A 23866-nucleotide genomic window follows, 5' to 3' on the forward strand; every position below is an offset into this window, starting at 1 on the left:
ATACTAAGTCTTCAAAATCCAGTATATACTTTACACTTATAGCACATCTTAGATTTAATAAAATTTACAATGCAGAAATAGATTCATATATCAAACATGCTTAAACATTTTCCCATAATAGAATCGAGTGTCTTTTTTTAATTTTTAATTTTGAAATAATTACAGACTCATAAGGAGTAAAAGTAGTATAAACAGATCCCATGAACCCATCACCCCATGGTAACATTTTGCATAACTATAGTTCATTATCTAAACAAGGATATTGATTGAGAGTTAACTACACCTCATGCATATTTCACTGTTATTCATATGCATTCAAATGTTTTATCTGTCTCTGTGTATATTTCTATAACGTTTTATTGCATGTACAGAATTGTTTAAGCGCAATCACAACCAACACAGAAGGACTGTTCCATCACACAAATGATCTCCTAGTGCTGCTCTGTTATAGTTAGGCTCTCCCTCCCCTTCCCTAACCTTTGGCAGCCATTTAATTTATCTGTTTTTTCTGTAACTTTGCCATTTTAAGAATGTTATGTAAATGAGATCATACAATGTGTAATCCTTTGAGACTGGCTTTTGTCACTTGTCATAATGTTCTTTTTTTTTTTTTGATATGGAGTTTCACTCTTGTTGCCCAGGCTGGAGTGCAATGGCACGATCTCGGCTCACTGCAACCTCCGCCTTCCGGGTTCAAGCGATTCTCCTGCCTCAGCCTCCCAAGTAGCTGGGATTACAGGCATGCGCCACCACGCCCAGCTAATTTTGTATTTTTAGTAGAGACGGGGTTTCTCCATGTTGGTCAGACTGGTCTCGAACTCCCGACCTCAGGTGATCTGCCCGCCTTGGCCTCCCAAAGTGCTGGGATTACAGGCATGAGCAACCGCGCCCGGCCATCATAATGTTCTTAAGATCCACCCTAGCTGTTTCATGTATCAGTAGTTTGTTTCTTTTTATTGCTGAATAGTATTCTACTATATGGTTGTGTGTTCAACCATTCACCTTTTGAAGAGCATTTGGGTCATTTCCAGTTTTTGGCTATTACACATACATTTGTGAACAGTTTTTGTGTGAACATAAGTTTTTACCTGCCTAGGATAAATGCCCAGAGGTACTGTTGTTCAGTTGTATAGTAAATGCGTGTTTAACTTTTTAAGAAACTGCCAGATACCCAGAGTGGCTATGCTGTTTAACATTGCCACCAGCGATGTCTGAGAGATCCAGCTTCCCTGCATCCATGCCAGTGTCTGGTATTAGTATTTTTTATTTTAGCTATTTTAATAGGGCTATAAGTGATCTGTCTTGGTGATTTTAACTTACATTTCCCTGATGGCTAGTAATGCTGAGTATCTTTCATGTGCTTATTTGCCAACTGTCTATCTTCTTTAGTGAAATGTCTGTTCAACTCTTTGGCCCATTTTAAAATTAGATTGTTTCCTCACTGTTGACTTTAGAGAACTCTTTATATATTCTATAGATGAATCTTTTACATATGATTTGCAAATATTTTCTTCCAGTTGGTGGCTCGTCTTTTTCATCTTCTTAACAGGGTCTTTCACAAAGCAAAAGTTTTTAATTTTCAAATATCTGTTTTTAAATTCAAATGGATTTAAATTAAAAACTCAGTGAAAAGGCCAGTCTACCCATTGTGGTTACCTACTGAATAGCAGAGGCTTAGAGAATAAATGGAATTCGATTAGGGATCATTCCAGGTCCAGGACCACTATAACCAGGACCAGGAGCATGAATGGGTATGAAAAGTTAAAGGTGAATAGACAGACCCAACTGGCAAAAATGTGGGGTTCCAGATAAGTAGAGGCGGTCCAGCTAGAAAGGGAAGTTGGGTGTAGATTGTGAAAGTTGCTGAATGCTAAGAAAATTGTTGAAATCTCATCTGGCAGGCTCAGTGAAATCCTTAGGTTTCTGACCTAAGGTTTTTCTGACCAGGAGAAAGATGTGCTATAGGGAATGTTTTAGGAAGATTCACTTGGTAATGGGGTTCAAAGTGGACTGGAAAGAGAGTAACCATGCTCTCCTTCCTTTGCTTCAGTTTTCCTGCACAAACCCTCATGTGCTAAGACATGAGTCCAGTCAAGGCTAATGTTGAAAACATTTCAGTTTTTCCCCTAACCTTGAGCACCTTCCTCTATCTTGCTCACTATAGATAAGGTAGAAAGAAGGGGTTTAATATAATATCTGGTAAGAAGTCAAGTAGCTTCTAGGTATTATACAGAAAATAAGTTTATAGAGTTGAAAAGAAGGGTGAGAAATTAAAGTTTAAAAAAGCAGGAAAAAATCATAGAGGAAAGACTCAAGGAAATGATGCTTGTTCTTAATATTATTATCTCAGGGCTGACAGATATTTATTAAAAAAAAACTAATCTATAGCTTTTCACGTTAATCAAGAAATGGAAAAGACTATCAACCTAGTGTCAATGATTAATAGATATTATCATTTGAATGCGATAAATAAATCAAAAGGTAGACTGGTCTCAGGGTGGGTTTGTTAGATCAACGTCATTAAGAGCCCGGGCTCCTTTAGCCCTTCCTGTCCGCCTCAGGGCATATGTGGTTTTTCCTCATGGTCGCAAGATGGCAACCACAGAACCAGGCATCATCACATTTTCACAACACACCATCCAAATTAGGAATCAAGGTGCTGGGGTTAGGGCTGAAGATTGTGGTACTTCCCCTACCTTCTGACAGGGAGAAAAATCTATCCCAAGCCCTCCATTAGACTTCTCATTATATTTCACTGACCAGGACTGGATTACACACCCACTTGTAGACCAATCAGTGGCAAAGGGAAAAGGGGTTGCCCTGACTGACTAGGGTCAGACATCACTCAACTCCTGGGTACATTATTGCTCAAACTAAATGGAGATACCAAACAGGAGGGGGAATGACATAGATAAACCAGTAACATTATGTGCCACATAGAGGAACAGGAAAATTGATGGGAGAACATCAGGGAATCAGAGAAGTTTTATGAGACATTAGTCTGATAGGTTCCAGAATGTACTGCTCATGTCTGTCAACATGAATGTCTGGCACCAACTTCACACACTATGGGTGGCCAGTACATATTTTAGATCAAGTGAATATAGAAAGTAGCAAACTGAGTAAGATTTAAACATGTAGAAATATTATGAGGGCCAGGAATCCATGTTGATCTTAGGAAAGTGAGCTTTCTTTATCAGAGAGCCAGGCCACAATGTTTAACTTTTAGTGAGGCAAGGTAATAATGAAGCTTGGCTCTCCACAGCACTGTGTGCTGATGAACAGGGCACATCTAGTCAGAAGATGACCACCAACCAGAAAATGATGTGCACCCGTGGGCACACAAAGGATGCCATTTGGGGACAATTAATTAATTCCTTCCACAAATACTTAAGAATTATTTTACATCAGGCACTGTTCTAGGCACTTGCATTACACTAGTTAACGCAAATCACAATAATTTCATAATTTCCTGTTTTCATGGCTTATTTTCTAGCATAAGAATGAGTGTACTACATAGTAAGTCAGCAGGTGATAGGTGCTTTGAAGAAGAGATAGGACAGAGTAAAAGGGATCAGTAATCCCAGGATGTGTGCTTGAGGTATGTTAAATAGGGGGTCAGGGTAGATCTCACTGAGAAGGTGACATTTGAGCAAAATGTCCTCTGTGCAAAGTAGGGAAGGAGAGAAGCATAAGACTTGTGTGGGAAGAGGATTTCTCCAATTAGCCGCCCCATTTCATCACTCCACATAGGAGAACTACAATGGTAACACATACATGTTACATAATAATACACATTTTAAATGCTTTACTTTTTAAAAATAATAGGTTTTTATTCCATCTGGAGCAACTTCCAAGGCAGATAGTTTTCCAATACCACCATCCAAAAAATTATTCTGCTATAGAATAATTCATCCAACCTTTAAGACCATGAAGGCTCTGTGATGCCAGAATGCTGCAGGAATTTAGGTTTCAACCCTTATTCTGCTTCTAACCAGCTGTGGATATTGGAAAACCATGTGACCTCTTCTGTGCTCAGTTTCCTCTTCTGCAAATGGAAGAAGTTGAATAATTTTCAAGGTGCATCTCAGGTCTAAACTTCTGTGACTCCCAGATAAAGAAATCTGCTTACAGGAGTCTGCAGAATGCTTTCTCACTGGCTCTGGGAGGGCTCCTTGTGCTGTGTAGCCCATCAGGAAAACACTGAAGAGCCACCTAATGGCTTAATGGGCTTTAAAATGGGTGTCTAGGTTTTAATTTTCTCTGATAGCAGATTCCCTGAGGGAAAGTGTACTTTACAGTGGATAATAACTACATAGGATATTTCGATTGCCGCAGGGTATCTTATTTGGAAATCAGTTTTCAGTTACATTCCTCTAGTAATTTTTACTATCAGAACAAAATAAAAGCCCCCAAAGGAATGTTTATACAGAGTTGAAATGTGTTGGAATGTCAGAAGTATCTCTCTAAGAGTTAAGCATCTGTAAATACTTAAAATAGGGTGAAATCACAAATACTGCTACTCCTAATCTCTTTCATGTTTGATTAGAGTCCAAAAAGAACAAGCAAAGTCTCCAGGAACACTTTTATATTAAACTGTTAACTCTACGGCCATGTCTAATGACTCAAATTATAAAAGAAAGTTGGGTGAAATGCATAATTCACCTACTCAGGCCTACAGTCAGCTCTACACATGTGAAAACAGATCTTGTAGAGGATGTTGAAGGAAATATTTTCCTCTCTGGTAAACTTAAATAGCAATATTATCACATAAAGACTAGGCTACACAATAAAATAAAGTGAGCCATTCTGCCTGAATTTTCAAGATTCAGCTATCCCCACTCTTACCCACACACATCATAGCTTTCATTACACGTTCCTCTAGTCTTCTTTGGTTATGGATCAGACATCATGTTACATGTTTTAGTCACATCATCTTATTTAATCTGCTCTACAGCAATAAAAAGTAGCAATTGTTTGCTCTATTATAGAATGGTGGAAACTGAGGTCCTAAGAAAATATGTGTGTGTGCTATAAACTGCTTTTCCTTCAAATGGCAAGGAACACTGAAGGAAGACAGTCCTTGGTTGTAGACATTCATTCATTCAGGAATTCATGCTCTTCTTAATATATTCAACTCTAAAGAAACCTTCCTACCAATACAGCCCGCTCCCCTCTTCTTAACCAGTTTTCAGTGGAGATGGGAATTTGGAGGGGTGATGAGCTTACTGTGTCTTTTCGTCCTTTATTTGATTACCTCCCTGCCATCTTGCCTTTTCTGGGCTAACTGATAACACTTCCTTCTGTTCCTCTTTGGAAGCATTTTCAAAAAACATCTCTTTAGGAGTGGAATCACAAACGAGAAACAGTATTTTCATAAGGAAGAGTAAAACGAAAGGATTGCCAGAGCATTTTTACATTAGCACATGACATTTCTAATAATCTACATAGAAGGAATTTTTTTTAGCATCCTCCTAAGTGCCTCTTGAAAACCTCTGTGACATATGAGATGGCTACTGACTAATTTGTTCTGGCAGAAAAATGAGTTTAGTATTATTGAAAATATGTTTTCTATCACCAGATCTTGTTCAGGTCATTGAGTGAAGGGGAATAGGATTTATCTCCAATGAAACATTATGGAGAGGAGAGAAATAACATTTGACCTATTCCAACATTAGCAAAATGCAAATCAGTCAATTTTCCATAGGGTGATCTTTTCATGCTTTGGATTTCTGTAGTTGTGCATCAGTCTGAACATTTTAAAGCAAGGTGAATGAAGGGCCCATGAAAGAGACTGTGAATAAGCCACTGTGCAAAGCTAACTTTAAACAGTTTTCAGCTTAGTGACTGAGATAATGCCATTTCTCTAGAGAAGTTCTAAATATAGACGAATAATGGATAGCAGTTTACCACAAGCTATGTAGTGCCCTAAACCAGCAGGGGCTGGGCATTGAGTGGAGGAGGATTGCAATTTTGAGGTTGATTAAAGATGCAATACTGACAGGTTCCAATGGGTGTAGCAGGGTGGGGGAGGGGGTCACATCTCATTCTTTTTTTCCTCCCCACTCAGAGGTGTGGGTAGCTGCAGTGTAAACTGCTGATGTGGGTGATTAGGATGTTAAGTGGGAGAAAAGACAGCTCTTCATTATTCTTTTGGAAATAAAGAGGGATAAAATTCAGCAATCATCAAGCCTTTTCATTTCCCTACAATTTGTCGCTGCAGTTAGGAGGCTGGCTTCCTTTCCACAGATGAGATTACTTCCTGCTGACATCAAGTAGGGGTAGGGTGGACCAATGTGTGAAAAAGAAAATTGAGCTCGAAGGGTAGCTTTTGTTTTGATGTTTGCTAGATGTCTTTTCTTGTGTTAAAATTAGACGTATCACCTACTGGCAGGCACAGGATTTTCATGTTGAGAATGCAAGGCAGAGTTCGCTAGATAAATCGGCAGGTGCATAAACCAACTGTCAGTTTTGATAAAGAATTATGACTTCTTGGACTTTGTCTTTAGCTATGCAGAAGCTAAAAATCTGATAATTTAGCATAATGCTTATGTAAGCTGTGCTGGAGAGTAATACATAGTCGCTTTCATACTAACATAAAGCTCCTTGGTCAAAATTACACCAATAATGCATATTTAATTAGCGTTTATAGATATCTAAAGAGGAAAAAAACCCCACAAAGTTTCCCTCACAGATGACCTTTATTGGGGATGCCTTAGCTGAGTTCCTTCAGATGCCTCAGGGCAAAATTTCAGCCTCAATAAAATGAGATGACATATGGCTGGTTATTTCACAAGATCGCCATCTTTAGATTGAATTTAACTTTTTTTTTCCTCAGAGCTAGAGCTTTATGGAGTTTTTGGGTTTTGGAGGTAGCTTGATGGTACAGTGCCTCAGATTTATAATTTCTAATTAAAACGTGTCCTTCCTATCAATTTTAGAGAAGTAACAAGCTTAATCTGTGGCATTTAATCATTGAAATTTGTTTTGACATTTTTGAAACACAGATCCCAATACTGAGATGTAATTACTTTGCAACAGATTTGCAAGGAAGGTGACAGGCCACAGAAGAACTTCTAAACACAGGCAAAAACCAGACGAGTCCAGTGGGGGAAGGGAAGATAGATCTGAATGTCAAAAAACTCAAAAGTAAATACATGGTTTTCCAGTTGCCTCTGTCCGAGGGTTCACCTTGCACACGTTAACTCCTCCCTCTCTCACCATGCTTCGCTTGTTTATCCCTCAGCACTCTTTTGATTTAAGGGGAGAAAACCAAGATTAAATGTAAAAGTAAGTTTTCTCACTAACAGCCCAAGGGGCACAGCTGGCTAGGCTGTGCAAGAGCACGTGGCCGTCTCTATATCTATCGGCTCAGGGCCTGTTTCCCAGCTCGCAGACCCTGACATGACACTCCGATGTGGTCTGAAGGACAGAGGGCATTGAGAAATGTCCTCGCCTCTTCAGGTGTCTTGAGGCCTAGAAAAAAAAATCCATCACAAGGATAAGATTTGTCAACAGGACTCCTCCAGCCAGCCTACCCTCCTGGCTCCCGATGAGGGAGGACTGTCCACAGTTGACCTTGCTAAAGGACAGGATTTAAAAACAGGGAAGCGGGGCGATGATTGGAAGAATCCAAAGCTTGTATTCCAAGCTTCGGATCGTAGTGCAGGTGGCTAGACAAAGACGTGAGAAGAATGGCAGTTTTGGTGTCAGAGAGACCTATGTTTGAATTCCAGTTCTGACACTCAGTAGCTCTTTGATCTGGGACAAATGTTTGAACATCTCTATTCTTCTGTTACATCCATTAGAAAATGGAGAATATAATGTCTACCTTCTAGGGTTACAGTGAGGTCTGAATGACATCATGTGTGATATACTTAGCATGGCTTTGGCTGGTAGTAAGGATTTAATATCTTTTAATTCCTTTCTCTTCTCTCAGCCTTGTCTTTCCTCTTAGCATTGGAAAGAGTTCTATTTATTTATTTATTTTTGATAATGGTTTTTTAACTTAGGTTGTTAAAATGTATTTGTTTTCCCTGAAATGGTGCAACCCAAGTTTACATAATAATAATACTTCTTTATTTCGTTTTTATTTATTTATTTTTTTGAGATGGAGTGATATGGTTTGGCTGTGTCCCCACCCAAATCTCATCTTGAATTCCCATGTGTTGTGGGAGGGACCTGGTGGGAGTTAATCGAATCATGGGGGCATCTGATGGTTTTAAAAAGGGGAGTTTCCCTGCACAACCACCCCTCTCTTTGCCTGCCGCCATCCATGTAAGATGTGACTTGCTCCTCCTTGCCTTCCACCATGATTGTGAGCCTTCCCCTGCCACATGGAACTGTAAGTACAATTAAACATCTTTCTTTTGTAAATTGCCCAGTCTCGATTATGTCTTTCTCAGCAGCATGAAAACGGACTAATACACGGAGTCTCACTCTGTCGCCCAGGCTGGAATGCAGTGGTGCAATCTTGGTTCACTGCAACCTCTGCCTCCTGGGTTCTAGGGCTTCTCCTGCCTTAGCCTCCCAAGTAGCTGGGACCACAGGTGTGTGCCACCACACCTGGCTAATTTTTTTAATTTTTAGTAGAGATGAAGTTTCACCATGTTGGCCAAGCTGGTCTCAAACTCCTGACCTCAAGTGATCCGCCTGCCTTGGCCTCCCAAAGTGCTGGGATTACAAGCATGAGCCACTGTGCCAGTCTAATAACAATACTTCTTTAAATATCGATCAGGTGTGAACTGTTTCATGACATCTAGAGTATAATAAATGTCATTTATTTTTATGTTTTTGAAAAAGAATCCAGTTTGAGCTCATACTTGCTGAGTTTGGCAGGAACATTCAAAATCTATAGGTGTAGGGAGGCAAAGAGAAGGGATGGGGAAGCCCCTCCCATTTAGATCATACAGACATGCTAGAGGCTGATTCACTGCATACAAACGGAGAGGGGCCTGATCTCCAGCATTTACACCGCTGTTGCCCTTATTGTTCCTTCACTTACTCAGAGCTGCTAGCTGGAGCCCCTCCTCTGTCTGCTGGCATCCCATTCCACAGATTCTGCAATGGGAACCCTACCACCCTCCTCCCCAGGGGCAACTGTCAGAATAAACGAGGCTGTGACATGGTGACAAACAGGTCCTAGATATTAGTTCAGTTGACTCTTGAGAAATGCAGAGGTTAGGGCTGTCAGCCCCCTCTGTAGTCAAAAATCCACATATAACTTTTGACTTCTCCAAAACTTAACTACTAATAGCCTACTGTTGATTGGAAACCTTATGATAACATAACAGTTAATATATTTTGTATGTTAGACATATTATATACTATATTCTTACAAGAAAGTAAGCTGGAGAAAAGAAAATGTTATTAAGAAAATCATAAGGGAGGCCAGGTGCGGTGGCTCATGCCTGTAATCTCAGCACTTTGAGAGGCCAAGGCAGGTAGATCACTTGAGGCCAGGAGTTCGAGACCAGCCTGGCCAACATGGTGAAACCCCATCTCTACTAAAAATACAAAAATTAGCTGGGTGTGGTGGCACACACCTGTAATCCCAGCCACTTGGGAGGCTGAGGCACGAGAATCACTTGAACCTGGGAGGCGGAGGTTGCAGTGAGCCGAGATTATACCACTGTATTCCAGCCTGGGTGACAAAGTGAGTGAGACTCCGTTTAAAAGAAAAGAAAATTATAAGGGAGAGAAAATGTATTTGCTATTCATTAAGTGGAAGTAGATCACCATAAAGGTCTTCATCCTCATTGTCTTCACATTGAATAGGCTGAGGAGGAGAAGAAGGAAGAAGAGGGGTTGGTCCTGATGTCTCAGGGGTGGCAAAACCAGAAGAGGTAGAGGAGGTGGGAGAGAAGGTGGACACACTCAGTGGCACTTTTCTGGAAAAAAATCCTTGTATAAGTGGACTTGTGTAGTTGAAACACATGCGTTCAAGGGTCAACTGTAGTTTAAATCAACAGATGTTTATTTCTTTCCAAGCCTGCCTCTTTCTTTGGAGGGTTGGGGCAAGAGTACACATGGAGGCCCACGTACCATATGTCTAGTTATGTAACACTTATAAACCAGGGAACAAACTGTTAAATGAAATATACCCTCTTACCTTGAAAAGTATACCTTGATAGCAACCTAGAAAATCAATTTGAGTTTATAATTCTGAGACTTCCTGAAGTTCTGTGCTGGAACATGGTGATGTAGAGCACTACCTCTACGCCTGCCCTTCTCCTGGACATCCTTCCCTGCACACCCCAGCTCTGTAAGCATGGCCTTTGGCCATCCCTCAGATGGAGGATGACTCCAAGGAGGCTCTGGAAGCCAGCTTGTGGACATTTGGACAAGGAATTCTGAGGTCCTTGTTATCCGGACCATGGAGGAGAATTTGCAAATATGGAATCCATGAATAACAAGGATCAAGTGTATTTTGTTTTGTTTGCCTGTTTCTTGTCAAAATTTACTGAGAGAAACTAACAATGCCGTGCACCGAAAGAGAAAAAATGGCATTAACTCTTCCAACCGTCTCAGAGCAAAGGAGCCCAGAATTTAACAACTCAGTGTCAGGTCACTTTTCTTCTGAGAAGGAGAAGGGATAATTCCTTTTTTCTTTTTGCCGATAGATCTCTGGGTGGGGTGGATGGGAACAAACTAAGCCCAGGCAATTTATATCACATTAGTGATCATGATGTTACCTGTGGCATAAGACAGGCACTGTATCATTTAGCTAGTGCATTCAGACTCCTTGGCTCAGTAAGGGTGGACAGAGTGGGTGAGTTGTTATGACTTCCATTTTCAGATGAGGAAAGCAAGAAAGATTTAGCCAGGAACTGAGAATAGAGAACAAAGAGACCTGGGGACTGGCCTTCTAGCGCCTTTTCTCTTTCTCACTGCTTGGTGCTCCTAGGTGTAGCTGTCTCAGAATCAAGGGGGAATCCTTTAAACCCATAGCAGCTAACCCAGCAAGAAGTTCTGAGCAGTCTAGCCTGAGCTGCCATGTATTAAAAGCAACATAAGGTTTTATGCAATTGCTTGAGCATTCCTACGAAAAAAATACCTTTTGCCCATTTTACTTGTATTCCTTTATTTGGTGATGTAATCTAGTTCTTGATGTTCTGGAAAACCCTTCAGAGGCTGTAGAATCACTTTTCTAGATAACCCACTTTGGATCATGCAAGTCTTCATAGGCACAATATGAGTGAGGAGAGCACCTGCACTAACCACTATTTCCATTAGAAGAAAATAAAATAAAACCTAAACAAGAGAAAAAGAAGAGACTCCAAATACTGCTTCACCCAAGGACGTTTCTTTACACTCTGTTTGTCATTTGCAAATGTCTTTCCTTCAGCCAATGAATGATCTGCTTGCTATGGGCTAGACATTGTGTTGATGACTACACATACAATTTCATCAAATCCTCAGATCAGCCTTGTAGGGTTGGTGATGTTTTCTTCCCATACATGAGAAGGCTAAGACTTGGAGAGGTTAATTAACACAGCAAAGGTCACACAGCTAATGAGTGGTTGAGCTGGGATTCAGATCCCCTCCTTTCTACTCCTAGGGCCATGCCCTTAATCAGATACTATCCCGAGCACATTGGCAGGTGCATCATAATATCAAAATATACCTCGCAGGGCTGATGTGAAAATTAAGAGATTATATATATGAAAACTGTTGGGCAAACCACAAAATCCTTCCAAAGGTTCGCTGTGATTATTTCTCTTGGTTTTACACAGGGCTTGCTCAGCTGTCCTTAGTGGCCATGTCTATATTAATCCCATAGTTTATCCTTAAACCACCAAAGTTTATTTGCCTGGCTTTTTCCATAGCCGAAGGGAAACTGAAAATATGCCTTTTGTAAGAAAGCCTTAACACCTGTTGCTAAAGGGCGCTAAACCATCTGGATCGTCAAAGGGGTATAGGCTCACTTACAAAAGACGTAGATTAATTTGGACATTGTTTCCCTACATAAACCAGGCATAAGGAGGCAAGCAACCCAGGGAAGGATAATCATGCTGAGAGTGGAAGCACTTATTAGAAATAATTACCATGTAATTATCCACAACTTCCCTGGAGTCTGTAGCCTGTGGCTAGTCTTAGGAGGTGCCCCTTCCTTACCAAGTACAAGAAGACTGAAGCACTTCAATAAGTTGATCAGGGCATGTGCCTGTGTCTTATAGTTTGGTTACCGCCACCTGGGCCTACTTCTCACTTAATGAAGCCTTCAGTGCTTATAGCTAAGGTGCAGAACAGCTGTAGACTTTCTTCAGCTGGATCCACCACACACCCCTCCCTTTTTTAATAGCACAGTGTTGTTTTGCAAGTGTGTGGGTGTGACACATCTGGCTTCTTTCCTTAAGAAAAGTGTTTATTGAACAATTAATTGTGGCGCATGGGGGCTGTGACATTTCTCTTTTTGCTGTGCCTCTGAGCTGTGTTTCCACGCTGCGAGGCGGCCCACTGAAGATCAGTAACAACACTGTAAAGGAACGATGGCTATAGAAGCCTTGACAAGTGCAGGGAGAGACCTAGACACTTCCGAGAGGGGCATGATTGCCTACAAGGTTAATCAGTTCCCCTTGTTTCCATTCCAGCTCCACATTTGTCTTGGTGGCAGCAGCTGCAAATGTAAAATCAAACCTACACACTTAGACAATTGGATGTATTTACCTGATCAAAATGTGTAAATGATCTGTTCTCTGTGTCTTCTTAACTGGAATTTAAGGAGCACAGCAAAGCTCCGGCTATAGGTCAGTGAGAGGCATCCTTTTGTGTGGTGTCCAGATACAATTTAGTTGTCTTGGATAGACAGTTGGAAAGAACTGCAGTCACAGCCTAGAATCTTGATTGTCATGATCACCATTATTATTGTTATAGCTGCCATTTATTGAGCCTCTATATATGACAAGCACTTTATATGTATTCCTATCTCATTTCTTCCTCTTAATAACACTGCAGATAGCTAATAGTGTTTTTATCATGTACAGATGAGAAAACTGAGATTAAGTAACTTGCTTATGGTCATTGGTGCAAGGTTCTAGATTCGAACTGGGTCTGACCCATGCTCTGAACCACTAGGGCTTAACAATCCCAAACCTCGCTAGAATATGCAAGTGTAGAGAACACAAGGGCTTGTGATCGACCTGACAGTTTTAAATCTTTGTTTTCAAGAAAGCCAATCAGAGAAGAAGGCTTAACAAATCTCTTTGCAAACCGATTTGTTGGCCCACCTTTGATTATTCTCAGTACAAGAAAAGGGTTAAAAATATCTCTTGCAGCAGTGAAGTGGCCTTATTTTGAAAATGAGTCTTCGTAGAAGTAATCAGGCTAAAATGAGGTCATTAGAGCGGGCCCTAATCCAATGTCATTGGTGTCCTCGTAAGTAGGTGAAATTAGGACACAGAGACAGACACATGGAGGGAAGACACTGTGAAAAGACACAGAGAGAAAGCCGCGGAAGGCTGAAGCAGAGGGTGGATTGATGCTGCCACAAGCCAAGGAACACCTGGGGCTACCAGAACCTAGAAGAGGCGAGGAAGGATCCTTCCCCTCCAGGTTTCAGAGGGAACCCGGCCCTGCTGGCACTTTAATTTCAGACTTGTAGCCTCCAGAACTATGAGACAATAAATTTCTACTGTTTATAGCCACTCAGTCACAACCTCCCTGGAAAACACATACTCCTGTTCTATTCTGTTCTGTACTGTTTTGTTCTATTTTATTCTCTTTCTTTAAGAAAATGGATTTCCAGGCTGGGCACGGTGGCTTACACCTGTAATCCCAGCACTTTGGGAGGCCAAAGCAGGTGGATAACTTGCGGTCAGGAGTTTGAGACCAGCCTGGCCAATATGGTGAAACCCCCGTGTCTACTACAAATACAAAAAATTAGCTGGCCGTGGTGGCGGGTGCTTATAGTCCCAGCTTACTCGGGAGGCCGAGGCAGGGGAATCACTTTAACCCGGGAGGTGGAGGTTGCAGTTAGCTGAGATTGCGACATTGCACTCCAGCCGGGGCGACACAGTAAGACTGCATCTCAAAAAAAAAAAAAAAAAAGAGAAACAGATTTCCCAATCTACTAATTTTGAACAACACCAGTCTCCAGAGCTCAGCATTCACGCCCTTTCCAAGCTGGCTCCAGTCTAATTTTCTAACCTCAGTATTAGTTAACCCCCGACCCACCCTGAACACACCTGGTGTCGCACAGTCCATCTGTCCAAGAGCACAGCATCAACCTGAGTGCAGGTGGCCTGCTCATTGCCTGTGCTGCCACCTTTTCCCTCAGTGGCTATTCATTTTTTAATGTCCAGCTTCAAGTCACCTCCTCTGACAGGATTCCCCTGGCTCTTCGAGCAGAGTCATTTGGTCCCTGTCCTCTGTTCCTCCCATACACTTTATCAGCCCCAGTTACAGCACTTACATTGTATGATGGGATCAATCTCTGTGTCCCCTTCATCCCCTCCCCACAACTAAACTTCAAGTTCCTTAAAGAAGACTATCTTTTTCCTTGTTTTTTCTTTTTAATCAAGTGTCTAGCACAGAACCTGCCTGACACACGACAAATCCAAATACAGGGTACCCCAAAAAGGTTAGTGCAGTTTTAAGCTTTAATAACTTCTTAAGTTGAAATGTTACAGGCTTACAAAACTCATTTGAACATTTACTTCTTTTTAATTATTTTAATAAATGTAATTGTAATTTTCTTTTCTGGTTAATGTATGCCATATTTCACTCAGGGGAACTGAAACAAAAATGAAAATTAAAATGTGTTATTCAACACTCTTCACAGAGATAAATAGTGTTAAATTAACTTTCAAACAGTGTTCTTATAAGTTGCAGCATTTATAGCCTTGAGGTTATTAAAACTGCAGGAAGACTTTTGGGACACCCTGTTTTTGAATAAATATGCTACAGTATGACTCATCCTGTGTTTACTGTAAAATTCAGTTTAATTCTTAAGTGGTTCCATGTGGGCATAGGTATTGTTTGGCCAGTAGTTGTCCTTATACTTAGACCCAAGGAGCCCTTGTCCAGGGCCCACACTTAAGAAGGCAAATTCCAAATTCCCTCCCCAAATGGCACTGAGCCTCCTTCAAGGGTCTGCACACCAGCAGCGGTGTTGTCTGCTAATGTCTGTACTCCCATGGGCGAACATTGCTGACTCTGGTGTTCATACTCTTGAGCCCAAGAGGTGGCTGGGGACAGCTGCTTCTGGGAAGCTGGACTGAGCTTCCACCAATGGACTAGAGCCCTGTGGGAAGAGAGGAGGTGGCTGCAGACCAGGAACTAGAAACCACTTCTCCCTGCATCATCATATTTAAGGGCAGATCATCCACAGTTTCAATCTGGCCTTTCATGTCAATTCCCAAGGCATATTTGTCTAGGTAGGAAGGTAGAACTTATTGTACTTAATCATTTGTTAACTTCGTGTATAACTTTTAAATATTTAGATATCTGGCATACAAATCTCTGTTTGTACTTTTGCCCTGGGTCCTGCAAATATTAAAGGTGGGCTGATTTTGGCCTTAAAAAATTATTTTGCCACAAACCGATTTTTCTCCGTAAAGAGGTAGGTGGGTAGGAAGTACTTCCAAATAGAAGGTATGATAGCAAAGAATGACTGCAGTCACTGAGCACATACTCTGTGCGGGGTGATTTACGCATCGTTTTTTCAGTTAGTCCTCACAGCAACCCAATAAAGTAGGTACTTAGGAAAAAAGATATTCAGTGACATTAGTTTGTTCCAGCTCATAAAACTAGTGCTTTAGTTAGCCTTAGTTGCATAACAAACTATGCGAAACTGAAAGTGGCGTAAAACAATTTTTTCCCCTGACTGTCAGGTTGGCTAGGCTGCTCCGCTGCGGGTTTCCCTGGGCTCACTCCTGCAGCTAGCTGTGAGGAGATGGAGGTTGGCCGGGGACAGTGCATAGGATTCCCCATGGCCTCTCCCACTTGTCTGGCAGTTGATGCTGCTGTTGCTGATAATGATGACCTTCCTTTATTTTGTGTTATCTACTTGCCATTGCAACCGCCTTGCCTTTTTTAGTTCTTGCTCCCGTACTGTCTGGCTCAATGCCCAGCACCTGGTGATGGTTAATAATACGCACTCAACTCACTTAAAAGCAATGTGACCCTGGATGGGTTACTTAACCTCACTTAGTTTGTGTTCCCCACTTGCAAAATGGGTATAATGATACAGAACACATCAGGTGGCTCTGAGACTCCAGCGCAGTGATTCAGGAGAGTGCTTGGCAGGACAGTGGCACTTGGTGCGCGCTTACTGCTAGTGCAGCTGGAATGCAGACCATCAGTGAATGTGTGTTGCCTTTTTAAACAGTGGGAATCAAACATGACTCGCTTTCCAAATGTAAATCCTGGGCTTGCAAGTAAGTCCTACAGTGCAGAAATAATTTCAAAATACAGGGTTGAAATTCTAAGATAGCAGATTTTAAAAAGTGGGAGACAAAATCAGAATAAAACAAAGGGACAAACCAACCTGAATTGCACCGCAGCCGACGATCTTTATTGATTTTTAAGTTTCCACCCAGCATGGGAAGCGCTGACTTGGTGCGGACAGGTTTCTGGGACCAGGAGGTGGGGACACGACGTACCTTTTGCCCTCTAGGTCTGGGTCATGTGAGCCTAAAGGAGCGCTTAAAGGCTGGAGTTCTGCAGGGTCCTCATGACTGGGTGGGGCTGCCTCACTTCTGCCTGACTTGGGAAGCGCTGCAAGCACAACCGGCTGGGGTCCTTGCGTACCGCGGCTCTGGGAGGAGCACCGACTGCGCCGCGTAAGTGCTGCCTGCCCCGCGTGGGTCGTGCCGGCTCAACGGGACAGGTCCTCGCCTCGGTCCCTCGGACGTAGGGAGCGCGGGACAGGTGATCTCAAAAGCCCTCAGCACCAACAGGGGACAAAGCGCCGCATGGGTGAGACTGGAATGGGGTGGTTGTGGCCGAGTCAAAGTTTTCAAGTTGGAGCATTGGCGATGCACTGCGTGCGCCCAGCCAAAGGAATACTCTTGAAAGTTCCTGGCATAACTGTCGCACCCAGCGTTCTTCCAGGCTAGAAGGCGCCTCCTACTGCAGGAGCTCCTCTGGGGAAGTGCGAAGCTGTGGGGTCCTCTACCGCTCTTAGCGCTGGAGGGTGGCGAGTGCAGGACACTTTCTCTTACTACCTCAACGCGTCTTTTGGGGATGTGTTGATTTCGTAGGTGCTCAGAAGCAGGAGAGGCGGAAAATGCCTTCTATTTGAACGTGCCCAAAGCAGGGAAACTTGGCTTCAGCCTAGGAAGGAAAACACATAGGAAGACTTTTATTCTTGGAATGTAGGATTAGGAGAAACCAAGGGCACAGGAGACAGGTGGAAGCAGCTCCCTGCGACGTGTAGATCAGCTTAATGATACAGAAGCAAAAGGACTTTGAAATATGGATGGAAATAAAACCCAGCGCCGGCCCTAGCTAGTGACCTTGGGCAAATTATTTAAGCCTACTAAACCTCAGTCTTGCCATCTGAAAGATGGAGATAATAAGTTTTTCTTTTTAAATACTTGTTCTATTGGAAATAGAAATAACATATAGAAAATGCCTCCCTAGCGCGGGACTTGGCTTTTCAGCTAAGTGTAATTTTCCTCATCAGTTATGATTGATGATGAAGTCTATGGTGAAGACAGAACAAAATAATGTTTAAAACTCTGGCCATATAATGACTGTGGCAACGCATGACCCGTGTGCAGTCACCTTTGAGCCCCCCACCTTCTCTGCAACCCCAGTGGGTCCCAAGAAAGGTGCTTGGGTTTTGGAGCTGGACAATTCTGTGCAATTCCTGATTCTAGTATTCACTACTTGGATGACATCAGGGACGTTACTTATCTTCCACAGCCTCAGTTTTGGCTTCAGTAAATGAAAAAGGAGCCTCTCAGTACTTGCCTTTCCCTTCCCCGCTTAAATGTTCAACTCCTTTTTTTTTTTTTTTCCTTTCTTTGATTTGGGATGAGTAAGAACAAAGATGTAAGCAGAAATAAAAGTCCACCGAGAATACATTTTATTAGTTTGATAAATAACGTTTAAGAAAGTTGTCCAAAAGGAGAATTGGAGCACTTTGGAAAAGTACACTGCACTGACTTAGTTGGCATCTGAAAGTCTGCATGGTTGTCAAGACCCTTTGACTAATTGGGCATTCTAGATGTGTACCTCATGCTATCTAAGTACAGGGGAAACCCTTTATAATGTAGTGTCAGTGTTCTTAACACGGTGTTGTTTTATTAATCTTTTATAGGAGTTGTTTGGGAGGGGCAGTTGGTCCCCCAGTTTATATAAATCCAGTTTATAAATCACTTTATAGTGGGATTCTACTAACCTGAGAAATAGGTGGGTTTTAACTGACAGTTTGAATGACTTAGAAGAGTATGTTAAGAAAGTCCGCTGGGTCTACCAGTTCACCCCCCACAAAAAATAAAAACAAGAAGCAAGTGATATAACAATTTTAAAAAATGAGTTTGTTTTTGTTTTGGGGAGCATCTAGTTTGTCAGAGGAAACATTGAGTGTTGAATACTACCCCGGGATGCACAGAACTAAGGCAATGAGAGGGGAGGAACTCAGTTGTTGCCTCAGGTATCATCAGATATCTGTTTATTATCACCCAAATACTCAAGGTAAATAGGTAATGACCCATTCTTCCTTTTTTTGAGATAAGAGTCTCATTTTGTCACCCAAGCTGGAGTGCAGTGGCACCATCTCGGGCTCACTGCAACCTCCATCTCCCGGGTTCAAGCGATTCTGGTGCCTCAGCCTCCTGAGTAGCCAGAATTACAGGTGTACACCACCGTGCCCGGCTAAGTTTTGTATCTTTGGTGGAGATGGGGTTTTGCCATGTTGTCCAGGCTGATCTCAAACTCCCGACCTCAAGTGATCCTCCCACCTCAGGTTCCAAAGTGCTGGGATTACAGGCATGAGCCACTGTGCCTGGCCAGTGACCCCTTCTTAATAGGAAGTATGGTTCACTAAAGAGCAAACATGATTGTTTTAGTTTAACATTTCCAACGGCTTTATAGTGTGGGATTTTCTTTGACTGAACTAAGAACATTTAAAAGAAGTAGGCAAGCTTCTCAGAATTAGAAAGATACCTCTAGAACAATGACTCATTAACGTCTATATTGACTTGGGAGAGAGGTAAGCTGGCCAAAAGCTAAGAACTGTACTTTCCTGGTAAAAACAGTAATGGAGTTTGAACTTTTATACTATATTTGCAAGCTCAAAGATGTAAGCCTTAATAGACAGTTTACAAGACAGCTATTACAGCGTGTCTGAACTGAAACCAGGGTATTGAGATTTCTCTGCCTTCAGAGATATTATAGGTATAACCTTGAACATGAAATCACATGCTTTCATTGCTTTAAGTCAGACCCTGGAGTGCAGGACAGGGTGGTGGTGGTGAAAGAGGGGGAAGGATTGTGTCCTTACATCTTGGAGCCTGAAAAAGCAAATTCTTTGTGGCTTATCTTTCCAATACAGTCGCAACTTATCTCCTAACTTTTTATCTCTAGTCTGATTCTAGTTATTGGTTGTCTTTAAATTGCTTAGAGTTGTCTACAGGTCAAAATATTTACTTAGAACCCTGAGGTTAAGCCCTTCCTCCTTTCCTTTTTGAGACTGTGTGTCCCATTACCCCTTTCAGAAAGACTGCTTGACATATCTTTTTGTACTGTATGATTCTTGGGAGACAATGTAACCCAGCTCCCAACTGATTCATTTTCTCGTTTATTTATTCATTTAACTAATGTTTTTCCCAGTGTTTGATTATGAAAAGGTTTAAACTTTCAGAAAAGTCAAAAAAATTTTGCAATCTAGAATCTACCTGTACTCTATTATTGATTAGAAGCCAGGGTATTGATTTCAATTGATTAATCAACTGGCATTGAATAGAGGAGAGTTTTGATTTGGCAGAGCACAGGCTTAGAGTTTGTGAAGGGATCATGTAACTTTGGTTTGAAAAGTTACGTTGGAGTTGTACGGTAGAGGACATTACATTTCATCGTAGGAAGTTTATACTTTATCCTGGTTGCAGGTGGGAGCCATTGAAGGCATGGGAGGAAGGGAGTGCCTTGTGTTTTAGAAAGCTCATTGCAGTATCAGCGTTAGGCTAAGTTGGAGGGAAAAGGACTGCAAGTCTGAGAGATGTGTTAGGAAGCTTTGTAAATGTCTCAGGGCAAGTAAGGGTTTAACTGTGGATAGAACAGAGAAAAAAGGAAGTAGAATAGCACTTGGTGACAGATTTGACTTGAGGACTTCTGGTTTCAGAACTCAGTCGTCTGCAATAATAAGGGAGCATCATTAAGAATCTGGAAGTTGCTGGGTGTGGTGGCTCACGCTTGTAATCCCAGCACTTTGGGAGGCCGAGGCAGTCGGATCACCTGAGGTCAGGAGTTCGAGACCAGCCTAGCCAACATGGTGAAACCCTGTGTCTACTAAAAATACAAAAATTAGCCAGGCGTGGTGGTGCATGCCTGTAATCCCAGATACTCAGGAGGCTGAGGCAGGAGAATCACTGGAACCCAGGAGCAGAGGCTCCAGTGAGCCGAGATTGCGCCACTGTACTCCAGCCTGGGCAACAGAGCAAGACTCTGTCTCAAAAAAAAAAAGCATCTGCAAGTCATAGAAGGAGGAAGTTTGAGGAGAATGATGATGTCCTGTTATAGAGTCAGTGGGTTTGAAGGACTGATTGGTTATCCTTGTGGAGGTGACAGTTGACAGTGGTGATAACAGTCCTGAAACGCCCAATAGCAGTGTCAGGACTGAACAAACATTTGGACTAGTGATTAATACTCAAAGGGTGGTTGAATGGGAATGTACGGAAGAAGAAAAAAGAAGGACAAGATCTTGAAGAAAATCTGAATATATGGAGTTCTTGGAACAAAAATAAATACAGGTGTTCAATGATCTGTTAGTATTTTAATGGCTGTTTATCTACAGTGTTATTGTAGCTGTAGTTCTCCTTAATAATTGACCACAGTCTCTAACTAGGAGACCATATCCACACTAGTAAAGTGAAGGAAGTGCAGGGGGTAAGGTGAGGCAGAGGAAAGAAAAAGAGAAAGTTAAATAATTTTTTTAATATAGGACTTTTAGAGCGTACAATGCTTTTTCCAGGTAACCCACTTCCAGATCAGAAGCCAGGTAATTTAATGAACTTGTCTATCTTTTCACAAGGCAACAGCTCCCCCCCTTTTTTTTTTTTTTGAGACGGAGCCTCACTCTGTTGTCCAGGCTGGAGTGCAGTGGCGCAATCTCGGCTCACTGCAACCTCTGCCTCCTGGGTTCGAGCGATTCTCCTGCCTCAACCTCCTGAGTAGCTGGTACTCAGTAGCTGGTACTACGGTCGCATACCACCATGCCTGGCTAATTTTTGTGTGTTTAGTAGAGACGGGGTTTTACCATGTTGGTCAGGATGGCCTCCATCTCCTGACCTCATGATTCACCCGTCTCGGCCTCCCAAAATGCTGGGATTACAGGCATGAGCCACAATGCCCGGCCAAGGTACAGAGTTTTTAAGTGGCAGAAACCACATTTGAAGCTGTGAAGGCATACTTTGTTTTTTTATTTTTTATTTTTATTTTTTGAAATGGAGTCTTGCCCTGTCACCCAGGCTGGAGTGCAGTGGGGCGATCTCGGCTCACTACAACTCTGCCTCCTGGGTTCGAGTGATTCTCTTGCCTCACCTTCCCGAATAACTGGGACTACAGGCATGTGCCACCATGCCCAGCTAAGTTTTGTATTTTTAGTAGAGACACGGTTTCACTATGTTGGCCAGGCTGGTCTGCAACTCCTGACCTCGTGGTCTGCCCACCTCGGCATCTCAAATTGTTGGGATTACAGGCATCAGCCACCACTCTCAGTCTGAGGGCATATTTTAAATCTGTCATGCTATTCCCACTGGACTGTATTGCCTTCCTATATGCTACTGACTGTATGCTAGGCACTGTATTAGGCGTTTGCACATGTAGGCTCCTTACTGTGGCCCCTCTGTTTTGGGAAGATGATCAGCAAGGAAGCTCAAAGCACATTGCACAATTGGTTATTGCACAATTGGTGGGGTGTCTGCCCTCTGATCGTGCCTTGTTTCCACCCAACTTCTTGAACTCTACAGGAAGGGCCAACCCCTCTCAGAAATGCCGGCCCCTAAAGCTGGTACAAAGGTCATGCAACCTTCCTACTTCCCTGAGTTCAACAATCACTTCATTCATTCTCCTTAAGATCATACCTTCAATCCCTGGCTGATTTAAGGGTAAAATGGAGAAAAGCTCTGTTTTCACTTGTGTGTTTGTTTTACCCCATCAATCTTCTGCCTTCCCTCATTGTCCCACAGTTGTGCCTGTCTAAGGTCACTTTTTGCTTTTTTCTTATTTTCCTTCCCCGGCGAGTCTTTGGAGAGAAGGTGCGATAGAATGTGGAGCCTAGAGCAAGATTAGCCCCAGTGGACTCTGGAAGCCGTAAGAATGACGCTGCTTCCTCAATGCTTTTTTCCCAAAGTTAGAAGTAGCAAGTTGTATAGTGAGTAATAGGATTTGCGTTGTAAATGGGGTCATCCTCCAGTGAGGACTTTACTAAGTGCAGTGTTTATTTGTAATGGGGCACAGAACTGCATTCCTCATGCTTTATGACAATATTTAGGGTTTACTGGTTTTCATGCATGTCTCTCTTTGCTAGAATGAGGGCTCCTTGAAGGTAGATGCTCTCCCCTTTTCATCTTTACTCCACAAGTTTTAGCAAAGTTTCTCACCCTTTACTGTATGGCTAGAAAATCTCTAAAGAGTTGAGATCTGTTAAAGGAGAGAAAACTGTTTGTATAGAAGAGTGTGGGTAGAAGCCTGTATGTTTATTTGTTTGATTTGAGACGAGGTCTTGCCACATTGCATAGGCTGGTCTTAAACTCCTAGGCTCAAATAATCCTCCTGCCTCGGCCTCCTAAAGTGCTGGGATTACAGGCATGAGCCACCGTGCCCAGCCGAGGCCTGCATGTTTGAATGGATCAAGAAATGTGATTGTTTAGTGCTGAGGGAGGGTAGGTAGGTTGCAGGGAAAGGCCTGGCTAGGGAAAAGCTCATATGCTCCTAAGTCCAGCAATAAGAAATGTAGAATGTGAAATAAAGATGAAGCCATTCTGAGTCATATGCAGACCCTAGGAAATATCTCCTTATATTTGACACAAGGGGAAATGGCAGCCATAGCTAATTCTGAAAACGAGAAATGTTCCTGCCTGGGTTACTTGATGAAGAATATTATTAGCAATCAGCAAGTCAAGTGGACATAATTTGTTTTGTTTTGTTTTCTCCCCTTCTAACTATTGGCGTGTTGGTGGAATTAACTTGCCTGGCAGGAGAATGAACTGCCTGTGCCGTTGGGAACCAGGAGCTTTCTGAGCTGGCAGACTGCACAATCCATGTGAAGCCATGACTCTTTCCACCGTTCTTGTGTACACATGTGTGTGAACATTGGTGTCTGCAAAATCTGAGACTTTTGTTTCAGAAAAAATTTGCTGGAAGCCACTGATTTAGAATTTTGTTGACAGGATTTTTTAAAAATCCGTGCTCAAAAAAGATGTAATTTAATCAGTTTTGTAGCCCCCCCCCCAAAAAAAACAGCCTTTCTTAGGTTTTTTAGGTTGTCTTACGAACACTGACAGAAATGTGTAGGTTCAGGGCACCCAGAGCAGATGTGGAAGTTCTTTCATTACGGTAGCCTGCGTGAATCATCGCTGTGACTCAAAGCCTGAAGCAGTTTTAGCCTGATCTCCTTGGCTGCATTTTTAGAATCTTAGACATTCCAAGCTGAGAGGAATTTTGGGAATTATATAGTCCATCTAATCCCCAGAATTTA

General features: G+C 42.2%; 2 protein-coding genes across 3 annotated transcripts in view; one reads left to right on the forward strand and one right to left on the reverse strand.

The window, feature by feature from the left end:
• The window catches only part of CHN2 (chimerin 2), a 392195-nt gene extending 375587 nt beyond the window's left edge, over nucleotides 1-16608 (reverse strand). Inside the window, exon 1 of the mRNA XM_011972229.1 lies at nucleotides 16490-16608. Coding sequence (XP_011827619.1) covers nucleotides 16490-16544 — 55 coding nt within the window. The 5' untranslated portion in view covers nucleotides 16545-16608. The remainder of the gene's footprint in view (nucleotides 1-16489) is intronic.
• Nucleotides 16556-23866, forward strand: part of CPVL (carboxypeptidase, vitellogenic-like) — a 172007-nt gene continuing 164696 nt past the window's right edge. The window contains exon 1 of one of the 2 annotated variants that reach the window (XM_011972228.1): nucleotides 16556-16872. The gene's annotated coding sequence lies outside the window, so the exon portion shown is untranslated. The remainder of the gene's footprint in view (nucleotides 16873-23866) is intronic. The other variant, XM_011972227.1, reaches the window with a different exon arrangement.

This window comes from Mandrillus leucophaeus, unplaced genomic scaffold (assembly GCF_000951045.1).
Source record: "Mandrillus leucophaeus isolate KB7577 unplaced genomic scaffold, Mleu.le_1.0 Scaffold128, whole genome shotgun sequence".
Classification (NCBI taxonomy): domain Eukaryota; kingdom Metazoa; phylum Chordata; class Mammalia; order Primates; family Cercopithecidae; genus Mandrillus; species Mandrillus leucophaeus.